This window comes from Rhagoletis pomonella, unplaced genomic scaffold (genome assembly GCF_013731165.1).
Source record: "Rhagoletis pomonella isolate Grant_MI unplaced genomic scaffold, Rhpom_1.0 Rhpom_scaffold_00002, whole genome shotgun sequence".
Lineage (NCBI taxonomy): Eukaryota > Metazoa > Arthropoda > Insecta > Diptera > Tephritidae > Rhagoletis > Rhagoletis pomonella.
The window spans coordinates 41,210,671-41,225,186 of NW_023458556.1; the positions used below are offsets into that span (position 1 = coordinate 41,210,671).

General features: G+C 33.7%; 2 protein-coding genes across 2 annotated transcripts in view; both read right to left on the minus strand.

Moving 5' to 3' along the window:
• The window catches only part of LOC118733607, an 8,341-nt gene extending 3,592 nt beyond the window's left edge, over positions 1–4,749 (minus strand). The window contains exon 1 of the transcript XR_004992274.1: positions 4,577–4,749. The gene's annotated coding sequence lies outside the window, so the exon portion shown is untranslated. The remainder of the gene's footprint in view (positions 1–4,576) is intronic.
• A 1,772-nt stretch (positions 4,750–6,521) lies between these two features.
• Positions 6,522–7,649, minus strand: LOC118753309. Its single transcript, XM_036488185.1, has 3 exons — positions 7,506–7,649; positions 6,719–7,155; positions 6,522–6,633 (listed from the first exon to the last, which is right to left on the minus strand). The coding sequence occupies exons 1-3, from the start codon at positions 7,647–7,649 to the stop codon at positions 6,522–6,524; spliced, it is 693 nt and encodes a 230-aa protein (XP_036344078.1).
• Positions 7,650–14,516: the final 6,867 nt, after the last annotated feature.

Below are 14,516 nucleotides of genomic sequence, written 5' to 3' on the forward strand. Positions count from 1 at the left end.
GTATTTAACAATTCTCATAAGACTGTAGCGACGCTAAAATGACATAAAAGAACGTCGAGACACGTGAACTTAATTTTGGGTCGTAGACTGCGGATCTCTACACCATTTTTCTAGATCAGGTCATTTTCCAAAGGTATTTTAATTTTAAGATTGTATTGCGAATAAAAAAATTCAAACTTTAACATGGAAAATGACGCGCATACGCCATGTTCGACTACGTACAAGTACGGCAGTGCACGATATGGCATATGAGTAACATGATTCCTTCCCCTATTTCATACAAAAAAATTATTGCATATTTTCATTTATTTTCTATTATTGTTTATTTATTCATCGATTTTCATCGTTAGGAGCTGTATTTTTTTGCAAAAGAATAGGCTGTTATTTTTCCCTGTTAAAATTTGAGTTTTTTTCATAAAAATGAAAATATCTTGGGAAAATGACCTGATCTAGAAAAGCGGTATACAGATCCGTAATCTACGATACAATCCTAAGTTCACGTTATTCGGTGTTTTTTTTTTTTGTATAATTTCAAAACATAAGATTTTCCCTACAAAGTAGATAATTTATTTTACATAAACAAAACAAAATATTAATTCAAAATTTAGTTTTTACTCTGCTTTTTCGAACAATTTACTCCTGAAACGATTTACAGTAATCCGAACGCTGCCTCTAATACATACTTTATACGCTCACAGGAAAACGGAAAACGGTAAGACATTAGGCCTGTCCGCTCAACTCACGCATTGGATCTGTACAGCAGCCATTTTTCCAACAGTGCTCTACGTTTTAATGGTATGGTAACCTGTTATATAAAAAAAAGTCATGCATACATAGGTATATACATCAAACGGTTGGGGCGAGCAAAGGCGCTATTTACAGAGGATACAAAGGTTTTAACGGGATTTAGTGAGCTGAAATGATAAACAAACCCGGGGTAAGAACACCACTGAGAAGCACGCCTGATATCTACTCTTCCCTCAGCTACCTAAGAACTGAATTAGACCATATGCATGAAACATCGAAGGCGCAAAACTGTGGAAAGCGTTAACACCTTGTAGGACAGCTGAGATCATGTTTCGCTCTTACAACGCAAAAGTCATCAACTATATTCCAGTACTTCAAAGGCTTGATTTCATGATAGTATTTAGGTGGGATTCGTGCGGGACATTATCTCACTGTCTGACCATCGTAAGCGTTCACTAAAACTGACACCGAGTGAAGAACTTATCTTGTGTCAATGTCAAGATTTCCGTAGATCGAAATTGCAAATGCAAGAAGTAGCAAATTGCTTCTTCTTCTTCTTATTTGGCGCTCGAAAAAATGCATTGTGACTAAAGTTTAATCATAGGCACAAATTTCGTTTAATAAAATTTATTTAGAGTCTGGGAAAAATATTTTTAAATTTGATGTGAAAAACTGAAAGAACATTTCCAACTACCCAATATTTAAATTTTTTTTAGAAAAAGTTAAACAAATTAATTTCTGTTATTATCGTAATTATTATCACTTGTATTTTTTGTGTTATTTTTTATCTATTTTAATTTTTATTTTTCTTTTCTACTCATTATTTAACTGTATGATTCAGGCCATAATATATAATTGTAAACCTAATGCTACTCATAAGTTTTATAACTTTTGTATTAGGATCACCATATCAAATAAATCAAATCAAATCAAATTCCACACATACTTGGAGCATTAGGTACTGTCTTCCTCCTCACACACTAGAACTGAAAATACTCTGTACCATTTTGTTTGTAAATAAACAAAATGTGTTAGTAACTCTATCAAAGTGTCAGAATTTCGGCGCTTTGTTTCTTCTCACAAGCCACTGTGTTGTTTTCGCATGTGCGTGATTAATTCCAAATTTTGTTGCAAAGTTTGTGTAATTACTGTGAAAAACTTACAAATATTTAATCAGCTCTGCGCTTTGCATATTCGTCTTTAGAATTTATAAAGGTTTTTGCCTTAAAGTTTTTTTAATTTATTTTCGTTAACTTTCATTTCCTAACACATATTCCGAAGGCAAATTTAGTCAATATAAATAAGCAGATTACTGAAACTTTGCATGGTTTTCAGACTGAACTTGCTATATTAGAAGCTTCTACTTTAATTAAGTATTTTAGTTTTAGAAAGCAAGTAAAAAAATAAAGTCATTCTTCTATATGGATCAATGAAAGAATTTTGGTCCAAACTTTTATTTTATCTATAACGAAGTTCTGCCAAAGAAAAAAAAATTAGTGAAGGGGAAGTGTCGATACCAAAAGTACTCAAAATTCGATTCTCAAAAGGATCGACAGTACCCGATTTCTTAAATTATCCATACTTAGTACTGCAAACTACTCAGTACTCCCAAAAGAACTCGAAAGTACTCAAAACTTTAGTACTCGAGTACTCGAAAGTACTCAATACTCAATAATATATTCAGGATATATTCACAGTACTCAGTATTAAGTGTCGAATAGATAATTAAAAGTACTGAGTTCTATTTACATTTACCGGTATTCAGAAATGCATGCTCTAAATTTCAAGCTTCAATAATTTTCAAACACAATACTTGCACATACTTGCACTGCTTTTGAGATTTCTACACTTCGCATAATTTTACCTACATGTGTATATTTAAAGAAAGTAATCAGTACTCTCAAAACTACCCCATCCTTAAAAGTATCGATTCCAAAGAACACGATCGCTGGCCTAAAAGTTAAAGTTAGTAAATTTATATACCTTTCATTTGATATATACAACCTTTTTTATTTTATCAAACTCGTTATGTGGAGGTATCTCGAAAACTTCATGTCAGACAAAAAAATTTGAATTTTCGAACTCAGCGGCTGATTTTACATAGCAATTGGATGGTTTAGTTCTTGAGTGAAAAAAAAAATAATTTATTATTTGTAAACCAGTGTAGTCAGTATTTCTTAATCAAAAGTAAAAACTATTTAAGTTTTTTTACAGCATGATGACTTTTTGTTAACTTAACGAATGAAAATGTACCATCTCGCATTCATTCTGAGAATGAATCCGCCGTTTTATTTGCATAACGCCATTTTCTTTATCCAGCAATTAATTAAGTCAGCATATTAATTAATATATGAACCACAAATGTGCAATCATGCAGCCGCACATTTTTTTTATTTTTTCATAAAATTTTAAACGAAGCCATGGCACTAATTTGTTCAGTCGCTCGTAAAAGCACTTGCATATTTTCAGAAAACCTTCGCAGTTCGAATATAATAAATTATGAAATGCGGCAAAAAGCATAAACTATGGCTCCACAAAACAAATAATGACCAATTAATATCGGGTTAATGAAACAAAATTTATTACAATTCAAGGAGTCCTTATTTTTGCATCAATGACTGATTGGGTAGTTAATACAGGCAGCAGCGCAGGTAGTGGAAAACCGCTATTTCGTGGTCGTGTGAAAGCAATAGTAAACTCCAACATTGCGTACTAAAAGCGATAATCAAAGTAACACTTGAAAGATGGAATTGCAATTAACCACAGGACATTTAGTAGAATAAAATCAAAAATGCTCGAAACTTGGCGCCGCCAATTAATGACCTACAATTATGCGATAAAATGGAAAATCGCACAAAATACAAGCGTTTGAATGACAACACTGGAACAAGGCGAGTCGAGTCGAGTCGGGTCGATCGTCGCTAAGGCAACCACCAAAATCGCCCAATTTAACTTTGAAAACTTACTCACAAACCTATAAGGATTATCGAAAGAGGGTGATGGGTGGTTGGAAAATTCACGCTCTCTGCTGATTTGCTTTTGATATTCCCTTTGGGAGCATTGCGCCTTTAATATGGATTTAATGCGAGATTGATTTACCGCGAATAATTGTTTCATTAATTTAATTGATGTGTCTGTGTTTGTCACTATGCATACTCAAATGCAGCGGAAAGTAGAGGAGGAAAAGCTGCATGGCTGGGTTTAAGGCATGCTGGGAGCCAGTGTTGCCAGGGCGTTGACGTGAGAAATCGTAAGTCCTAATTACTTCAAAGTAAAATTTAGTTTTTTACGAAAGTTTGTGGAATTTTTAACCGACTTAAAAAAATGGAGAAAGTTATCAAATCGTCGGAATATCTGGAATATTTGGACCACGTTAACCGATTTCTTGAATTCTTTTTTTAAGGAAAGGTGCTACTTCAGAGGTGGTCCCATACTAATTTGGTTTAGATACAATTATTGGATTATGAAGAAACTAACGGAATTCCTAAGTTTTTATATGTATGAGAATTGGAGTTGATTTTGTTTTTTGCTTAAAAATTACATGTTTTTTAAATATTGCACAAAGTCTGAAATATAGAGTTATAGGGTTTTCGTTAAAGAAACAAAAAATCAAACAACAAAAAAAGTGTTACAGTGAGATTGCCAAAAATCAACGCGATTTTTTAGCAACTTCAAACCTACAATTTGTTGTAAAAAATTTAATGGGCTGCATACCTCCGGAGTTTTGCACAAAGTTAAGATATTTTATTTTTATGTTTTTTGTTGCAGTATGAACTATATTTTTACAAAAAAAATACGAAAAGAAATTAGAACAAAAAACATTACATACCTTGCGAAAAATTCTCTGTTCCAATACTATTGTTCGTCACTCTATGTATGATCCGAGGCTCCATTCCTCGTGCAGCAGAATTTTTTTATTTTATTTTTTATTTATTTTTTTATTGTATGTTTTGTTTAAAAAAGGGTATACATCGTTACCTTGATTCACAAAGGCCCTAACCAACACTATATACTTTTTTTAATTTATTTGTGATATTTTTTTCCTTTACTAATTCAATTTGCTTTTAATTTTTAGATATTATTGTTTTAACAAAAATGTTTTTTATGCCATTTAATTTTTAGAAACGTCTTTTTGTTTATTTTTCATTTGCTTCTCTTTAAATTTTTTATTTTAAAAAGTTGCCAGAATTGTCCTGTTAATTTGGGTTAAAAATGTTTACGTTTAGGGGTTAAAAGCGCAATAATTATTCTAAAAAAATTAAAAAATATGTAAAATCTGCATTAAAAATTCGCACCAATTTAGAAAAACAGGAATAATATTTTATTATGTACTAACGATGTTTTTCCAAACTGGTGGAACGTGACGCTCGTATGACAAAATGTTAAAAAATAAAATAAATATTTAGTCAAAATTTTAAAAAGGTTTTTCATAGAAATTAAATGTTCCCTTATTCAGTAAAAAAAATATTACAAGTATTGGTAGGAGCGATGTAAAGATATTAGTAAACATACGCGCTAGCGTGACGTTACGGAAAACAGAAGTGGATTTTGACTCGGGTTATAAAATTGCCAAACTTTGCGAATTGGGCAAGACTATTTGTATAAAAGTTTTTGTAGTTATATTTGAAATGTTTAAGGTTAATTTTACAAGCGCCACCAGCGTTTCCATTTTTTGCAAATCAATTTCTTATTACGTTTCAACTAAACATGCCAAATATGAAACAAATCAGAGCATAAATACGTTTTTGAAAAATATCTCGACCCTGGCGCCACCTAATGAGACCATTTTTGGCAAAAAATTTTCTGCTTACATAACCGGTATATATTATAAATAGCAGCCAAAGCGGCCTATAAATAAGTTAATTTTTTTACGCGGTAGACTTTTCGCTGGAAATTCTCATATACATATTTACAACTTTTTTCATTTTGACCCAATGTGTTATTAGGGAAAGCGAAATCTTAACAAGCGTTAAAACAGCGCTATTGTATTAGAGAGCATTTTAGTTGCTTATGTAAACTGGTCTCAATGTTGAGAACCAGTCAAAATGGCACGCAGAGAAAAAATCGTCAATTTCTTCGTCGAAATTGTCAAATCGTTATGACAGTTAAAAATCGTTCAATTGAAGACCAAACCGGCAACCTGGCAACACTGTTGTTAGCAGCAACAAAATGCTGCTGTTTTTATTGATACAGCCAGCGCAATGCAATGCTTCTAACCAAGTCAATCAAAAGAGCTGCGGCCCGCGGCTGAGGCGCTTGCTCTGCTAATATCTGTCGCAGCCATGAGCGCGCTTGCCTGCTGGCGATATCGATATCAATGTTTACTATTAGGCCAAATTTAAGCTCGTTTACTTGTATGTACATATGAATGTATGTATGTATAAACGCCTCTAGATGTGAGTAATGAGTTAATTTGATTTTATTTACGTTAACTTAGTCGATGAATATTCTTGGCCGCTGTTGTGTCTTGTGCCCTCTATTTTTGTGTTTAGTAAGGAGTTTCTCATCTAGATAAGTATGTATTTAAAAGCGTTCGTCTATTGTTTTTCTCAATTCAACTTTGACACAAAGTCTACTCGTGTCCTGCACAATTTCAATGTCTCCTCCTCCGCATTAATTTATTAATTTGACTTGTTCTTAATCTGCTACTGAAATATGCGCGTTTCTCCTGGGTAAGATTGAATTATTTTTGGTGAGTTAAATAACGGTTTTCTCTCATTAATTTTCATTATTATTACAGCCTAATCTTATCGAATAGCAAATTTGATTGATGATTAATTCCTTATGGGTTTTGATCGTAAAACCAATTTTAAAACTTGCTGAAGCTCATACAGCAAACCGAAAGCGAGTAACACCGACGGCATTGCTTTGTTGGCTGAATTGCATCTGAAATTAGGAAATGGGCAAATTAAATATTGGAAAAGGTACACATGCATATGTATGTAGTTCGCATTCTCGCCCTCTCACTCACCTGCTTGAATGTTCCACCCAGGTAATTTGTGAACCAACGCCATAAGCACTGGCTAAATCATTGATCTTGTCAACGAGCGTCGAGTTCAACGGCGCATGTCTGGTTAGTATCTTCATCATGCTGACTTGTGGCGCTAAAGGCGAGTACCCGCATACGAGCGCTACTGTATTATAATCTGTTGCAATCAATTTGAAAATTACAGTAATGCTGACTACGCTGTTTACATATACAATTTCGAATGTGCCATTTCGAGTCTTTTCATCCCAATTAAAGTCGAGAACTTCACTTGTATTCTTCCAACCATTGTTGACGTTATTGAAATAGTTCAGCTGAAGACTGTAGTTGCCATCGACGGGCGTAAGTGGGGCAGTTACTTGTACGCAAGCCGGAACTACCGTCTCTGGCAGTCTCGCTGTTTCATACCAAATGCCAGATATCTGTATATGTCCATATGAGTGTATATATGTATATATATGTACATATATCGATGGTCCTGTGCAATAAAGATACAATTCAAAATTCAAAAAATAAAAACTGTTACTGCTGTTAAGTGGCTCTTGTCTCTAATCCTTATCTAATCCATTTCCATCCCTCACTAAAGTAAGCAGTAAGGAATGTTAAAGTAAGTACTAAAGTTTAGACATGGATTCGACAAAGATTAGAGACATGATGAGCCTTTTAACAGTAGCAAGGGTTTTTATTTTTTGAATTTTGAATTGTGTCGATATTGCATAGCACCATCGATAAGTATATTAACATAAACAGTATTAAAACAAGTCTAACTCACTCGTGTTACATTGAATTCAAAATTGGAAACATTTACGGCGCAGCTCCAGTCGAAACTCGCTGCATCTGCTGTTGTACAAATATTGGCAGCAAGCAGGAGTACCAGTATGCTGGAGAGTACTATAATGCGCGGGGCTATAGCCATGTTTCAAAATCATTTAAATGTCGGAGGCAAGTTTCAGAAGTCAATTTGACGCTGTAGACAGTAGCAGACTAAACGTTGAAATTTCGTTAATAAAATATATTTATCTATATACATATGTACATATGTATGTATGTATGTATTTTAGCACATTAGACCGATAACTGCTTATCTTCTTTGATTGCTATATGGCTGCCGATAACCAATGTTATCATTTATTTCAATTCTCTTATTTATTCTCGCACTCACAGTGGGCAGCTTTCAAAAGAAAAAAATTAAGTGCGCGTTGTATTCAAAAACAAAGAAAAGGCAAAAAGAAAAACCATAAAAAAGTAGCCGCCTGCGATTCGCCAACACTTAGCGAAAGGAGAAACGAAAGAAATTAATGAGGTGCAACCAAACTCACCAATGTCCATCGCTGCAAGCTAACTTTGTATTTTTCGGTACGCTAGCAGGAATGAACTCAAGCGAGCAGAGAATTGGCGAATCCAAGGCGGCTAATATTTTAAGGCCTGGAAACTGGGAAAGTGATGTTATAATAACTGGACATACATTTTCCGTCGATTAAAAACTGGTCAGAAATTTCTGTTTCTTTGAAAATTGTGTAACAGTCTAATGGTTATTTTCATTCTTCAAAAAAGTGTTGCCCTACAACGGTGAAAAATGTGTTTAATGCAACCACCCCTGATAAAGCTCCAAAGGGCAGAGAATGTACCTTTTTTGCCTAACAAGAGTGTGAAATTTTAAGAAACAAACACAATTTTCTCACGAATTCGTAAAAAGGATCTACATATCTGAGTTTAATGAGCAGTGCAGTTTTTATCATAAGTGGGCTGTGCTCGTTCGCGCACTCTGGACAACGTTTGCCAGATGTGGTAACCAACCCCGTGTGGAGCCTTGGGTGACGGCAGAAAGAGAGTGAGCATCGGTGGGGCCACTCTGAGTTATTGGGCTTCTGTTCACAAGGAGGTGCAACTGTAAGCGGATGTCTGTCTTGGAGCAACCGGCTTACTATGTGAATGTGCCCATTGCATTTTTCAAGCCACATAATGTGGTTGTGGCGAGTTTCTGACTACATAACAAAAGAAATCTGCTTTTATAGAAAGTTCCAAGTGGAAATCCCAGATCGCGAAGATTGGGCAAACGGACTTCCAACGTTTGATCCCCGATATGTACGTTGGCATACAGATGGTTTAAGGATGTAAGACAGAACAGGTTTCTGTGGACCCGGTATCAAATTGGGAACTACGTGGGCAGATGGCTCACGGTATTCCAGGTTGAAGTTTGAGCAGTCAGTTCAGCGTACATGCATAATTGGTTAGGTATGTATGTATTTATATGTATGTATGCAGATATTTAAATGCCGGTTTGCTATTCGCGCGACAAGCTTTTTTAAAAACGAAGTAAATTAGTACAAATTGTTAGTAATTTTCATTAGAGTTTGAATAACTCCTTTCACTAAATGGCTTTTAGTAACTTTAACGAGACCTTAACTTATTTTATTTTATTCATTTTAGTGCAGTTTTGACAAAATTTTCTTGCTAAAAAATCTTTTGTTTCACTACTTTATTTTATTCCTTTGATTAAACATGTTAAATAAAAGCTTATTTTTAAAAAAAATTTTTTTTTACATTACTTTATTAGAATACTTAGATTTTCATCCCACATACATATATTAATTCGTTAAATACATATTCATTTTGGCAACTTTTTCACCGAGTTTTGTCAGCTTTTTTTTTGGTAGATTTTCACTAATTGCCAATTAACTTTTTACAATGTTTTGAATTTGTGAAAAGTTTGCCAAATCACTTTGATGTGGTTGTTTACCTTTACCTGTAGTAAATGGACAATAAATTAATTACGGACATTTTTCTGAGCGGTGAGTTAGAAGATTTGCTCTTTGTATTTAGAATTATTTGTCCAATAAATTTTGACTGAAAGCAAATAAAAAAATATCTACGCTCTTTCACAACGATTCTGTAAGGTGGAAAAGTGGCGGCACATTTGTTCGTTGTTGTCAATCGTGCTTACATAAATTTGGGAAAAGTTTGTATTTCAAAATTCGTGTTTTAATTCTGAAGTTTACGGATTGTGCAGATATGTATGTTACTGCTAGACACACCAGAACTAAAAAGTTAAAGAGTATCAATGGATCAATGCGCAATCGTAATACTGGGAAACGGCGAGCCATACATACAGTGACGTACATATGTATGTATGTACTCCAAGTATGGGAGAGCAAGCCCAAATTGAGTTCATCTCCAAAGTGGATAAAATCAGGCAAAATCCTTTGGCGCTTTCGTGTCAACGTTTACAAAGATATGGAGAAAATCTGTTTTCATTTTTGCTAAGAACGCTATAGAAACTGATTGGCCTGCATGTGGAAGATAGAGGCCCTCGTGACCGGGTTTCCAAAGTGGAGTGAATAGAGGAAGCCTGAGCTCATAAAAGCATCAAATCTCCAAATCGCTAGGGGTTGAAATCTATCTTATACAGTTTGCATCTAAGTAGCTCAAAGATGGATTTAGGGAAGCGAGGTGGCTGGAGTAAGAGATCAGTGAACTTTTGCACTGAATGGATCGAAACTTGAGGGTACGATTAGCGGGAGTTCTCCATCAACACTGGATTCAGGCTTCCAGTATTTTTCAGGCAACAGGTCAAAGTGGGTCTCTACGCTTGACAAGACACAGTTCTTGCTCTTGGTGGAGGTTCGGACAGGTCATGGTCCGATTGGTATTCCACGTAGTAAGGCTGGGAATCTTAACTGGTCCGACGTAGAACTACATCAGCACTTTCTATTAGGTTCCCAGCTTTCGCGAGCCCAACATTGAAATAGTTTGGCTCGCATTTCTTAACTACCCAGCGGAGCTCTCGGATATTGAAATCAGCCGCAGTCACAATTGCGTTTCGTTAGCGTTCCTAAATTGACTGGGTATCACAAAGGACCATCTCCTACATGCCCAAATGGATCGCTTATCTGGGACAATTACCGACACCTAACTTAAATATTAATGGGATCTCCATCAACACTCACGAGGCTGTAATAAGAGTAAGGGAATGCAGTCTCTCCAGTTCTTTGATGGATTTGGAAAACATACAGTTACCAGGGGAGTGGAAGCATTGTTAGGAAGAACTTGAAGGGCGTTAAAAGGTTGCCCACAGGGATGTGCTTTCTACTTATTACACGAATTTCTCAGGACATTTTCAGTCAAATCGGTTATCAAACTGTCAACTAGTAGAAATAGTCCCCCAGTTATGCATTCGTACTACCACGCTAGGGAAGTAGACCTCGAAATGTGTTTTGTAGTGAGCACTTTGACTTAAAAAGCTGTGACAGAAAAAAGCATGTAGAGTACACTTACGCCAAAGCTCAGCGAGCTTTGTTACATAGTTCGCAAAGAGGTAAACTAATTACATAAGAGAGGGCTTAGAAACCTATAGCTTTAACAGATTTATACAGCTAGTAATTGTGCCTGAGGCAGTGATGTCGACCGGGGAAGAATTCCCCGATTTTGATGGAATTTGATTTTCTCGGAGGAATCGGGGAATTGCTTCAAATTTTGGGGGAATTCAATATACAAAAGACTTATATTAGAATAAAATTACAATTTCTAATAACAATCTCTTATTACGGTGTATATTAAAGAAATTGCAACCATGCATAGCGACACTTTTCACTTCAAGTTTATATGAGCAAATCCCACGAGTTGTTTTTTTAGTGTCACTCCCTTCTCTCGGTAAAAAAATGCTAAAGCATTCATCTTGCATTTATTTCAATCAATGGCATTCCTGAAACAAGTACAATAAAAAATAGATCAAGAATTTGAAAAATGTTACCCTTAAAACGTTTAATTAGGCGAAAAGGTACCGAAATTACTAATTTTTTCATTGTCGCTCGAAAAAATTATAATTGCCTTTTTTTAATAACTTTGGTAAGTTTGCAAATAGAATTTTCATGTTTCAGGCAATGAACGTTGGCATCAAATACAACATATCTGTGAAGTTTCAAGAGTGAACCACGAAATTAAAAAAAAAAATGGCAGCATGCAGAATATCTGTCGCAGCTATTTTGTAATTTTTGAAATTTACGATTTTATCTTGAATTTTAATAATTTAAGTTACTTCAAAATGTTGAAATTAAACGATGAAAATGTTCTTCTTTCCAAAACGAACGAATATAGTGTAATACGATTAGTGTCTCACCAAATGAAAAATGATTCGAGAAACTAAAAATTCCATTTTTATAATTTTTATTGGTGCACTCGAAATTCAATCTAAAATTGTTACATACATGAAGAAAGAAATATATATGTGCATGAGGAATACTGAGTAAAAATCTTAAAAGCCAATATTGAAGCACTTTTAAATAATATGGCTTTTAAGTTAAGGCGTACGAGTAAACTTGTTAGATGACTACCGATGGTGCTACGGGGCGAATACGTTACATACGCAACTACGGGTATATGAGCATGAGTGGTTATTTTTATTAGTATTCTTTTTAACCGACTTCATAACAAGGCGAAGGTTATCAATTCGTCGGAATACACCGCGCGACAGTCAATTTCACCTAGGGGCGCCGGAGTTTATATAGAGGGAGAAAATGTCTTTAATAAAATTTTTTATTTTTTTGTGCATATAAATAGAAATTTTCGGGAATAAGAAAGTATGTTTCCTGGTATTCTTTTTTAAAAATCGGTTTGCACTTTTTTGTTTGAAATATTATTTTTATAAAAAATGTATTTTTTGCTTTCAAGTGTTTTTTCTCCAATTTTTATATACGAAGTATACAAATATGCAGACCAGAAGAAAGGGGGTTTAATCGCCTTTACAGAGACACCAAATTTTTAAAAATCGCTTAGTAATTTTTTTGTTTATTTTTTTTAATAAAAAAATGTATTTTTTCCTTTTACGTGTTTTTCTCAAATTTTTATATACGAAGTATACAAATACGCATATCAGAAGAAAGAGGGTTTGGTTGCGTTTACAACGATATCAATTTTTTTTAAATCGGTTAGTAATTTTTTTTCTTAAAATATTTTGTTTTATAAATAAAAAGGTATTTTTTTCTTTTAAATGTTGTTCTTAAATTTTTACATACGAAGTATACAAATATGCATACCAGAGAAGAGGGTTTAATCACGTTGACAACGATACCAATTTTTTTTAAATTAGTTTAAAATTGTTTGAAATATATAGTTTTTAATTTTTCGAAGACCCGACCTTTAACCCCTTATAGCACCTGCAATATAAGTTTGCACGAGCTATATACCATTTAGATAAGATCAAAATTGTAGGCTACAAACAAACTCCAACAAACAACAAACAATTCATATCGGCATTGTGACAATTGTATCTATGTAGTACTATATCGAGAATACGACGGGGTCGCAAGAAGCTAATGGAAGCGCCCATGGGAGTGATGTGGTAAGAAACAACGCATATTTGGTAGGATTTAAGGGCTCTCGACGAAACGTATCTACAGGTCAGACTGCTTTCGTAAACGCATTCAGTACTGGTAAGCGAAAAATTATACACATAATGAGTTATTGAATTTTCTGAGCCATTTTTTCGCACTTCCCACTACCCACATCCACAGAACATTGAAAACTAAAAGCTGGTTTAATTTTCTTATTGACGCCAATTACTGTAGTGAAGACAAACACCAACAGTTCGTTCTTCGCTCGCTTAAATAATAAACTCAGTTGTGAAAACATTAGGTATTTTTCACACATTTCCTTGCGTCCTTGCTTTCCGAATATTTATAGGAAAAAATATAAATTTAACCAGCTTTTTGGTGCCTATAAAATATTAACAGTAAATTGTTAACATTCTCTGCTATCACCAGCGCTGTTAATCTTTGTAGACTTTTTCAGAGTGTGCTAAAAAAAATTTCTGTTAACATTAATGGGATATTTAAATATTGATGACTTCCTGTTAAATTTACGCGAAAGCTAAAAATTTAGTTTTAATATTAATGCTAACAAAAAACTTGTGATAAATTTGTGGGATAAAGTTTTATCAGAGAACGTATATACGGAGAACGTATTTATGTATATGCATACGTTCTCTGCTCCAGCCAGCTTGGAAAAAATTTCGTATAAAAATCCATCATTGCAGCCATTTTTGTATTCCATTTATGGCCGTTTTTCCTGTACTATAGTAACTTAAAAACCTCCTGAAAGCTAATGAATAGTAGGACGCTCATCTGTGCAATCAGCAGTTTGAATAAATATTTTAAAATTATTGTTTTCAAATAACAAAATTAATTTCGGATGTTTTCGGATACGGAATTTTAAGTCATTTTCTGACCGTTTCCGCATACGAAAAAATATATATACATACCTACATGTATGTATATCCGAGAGTTGCTAATATTTTCGGTTGCCTCCAAGAGTGGCTGTCAAACTTGTTCACTAACTGTTTGCATTTTGGTCCCAAACCGAATAGGAAGACGGAAAAATTGTGTGTAAAAGAGGAAACGGAAAACACAGCGAAATGTGTTGCATACCTTCAAGTGAATCGATGTAAAACAAAAACCGTTAAATCAAATTACATTAAATTAAATCAAATACAATTTATATTTATTAAAATTAAATAAAAAGGAATAAAACAGCAAATAAAATAAAAAATAAAAGAATAAGGAAAGTGGGATGAATTAAAATAAAATAAGAAAAAAATAATATACATATTGGAATAAAATAAACTAAAATGTGTGAAAAGAAGAAAAAATTTTATTAAATCAAATTAAATACAAGGTAAAATAAAATAAAATAAAATAATATAAAATAAAATAAAATAAAATAAAATAAAATAATTTAAAATGAAATAAAATAAAATAAAATAAAATAAAATAAAATAAAATAAAATAAA

Coding starts and splice junctions, on each gene's coding strand:
- LOC118753309 (XM_036488185.1), bottom strand. CDS start 7,649: ATGGCTATAGCCCCGCGCATTATAGTACTCTCCAGCATACTGGTACTC. Junction 7,156..7,505: donor TTGAATTCAATGTAACACGA/GTGAGTTAGACT, acceptor GGACATATACAG/ATATCTGGCATTTGGTATGA. Junction 6,634..6,718: donor TGGGTGGAACATTCAAGCAG/GTGAGTGAGAGG, acceptor TCCTAATTTCAG/ATGCAATTCAGCCAACAAAG.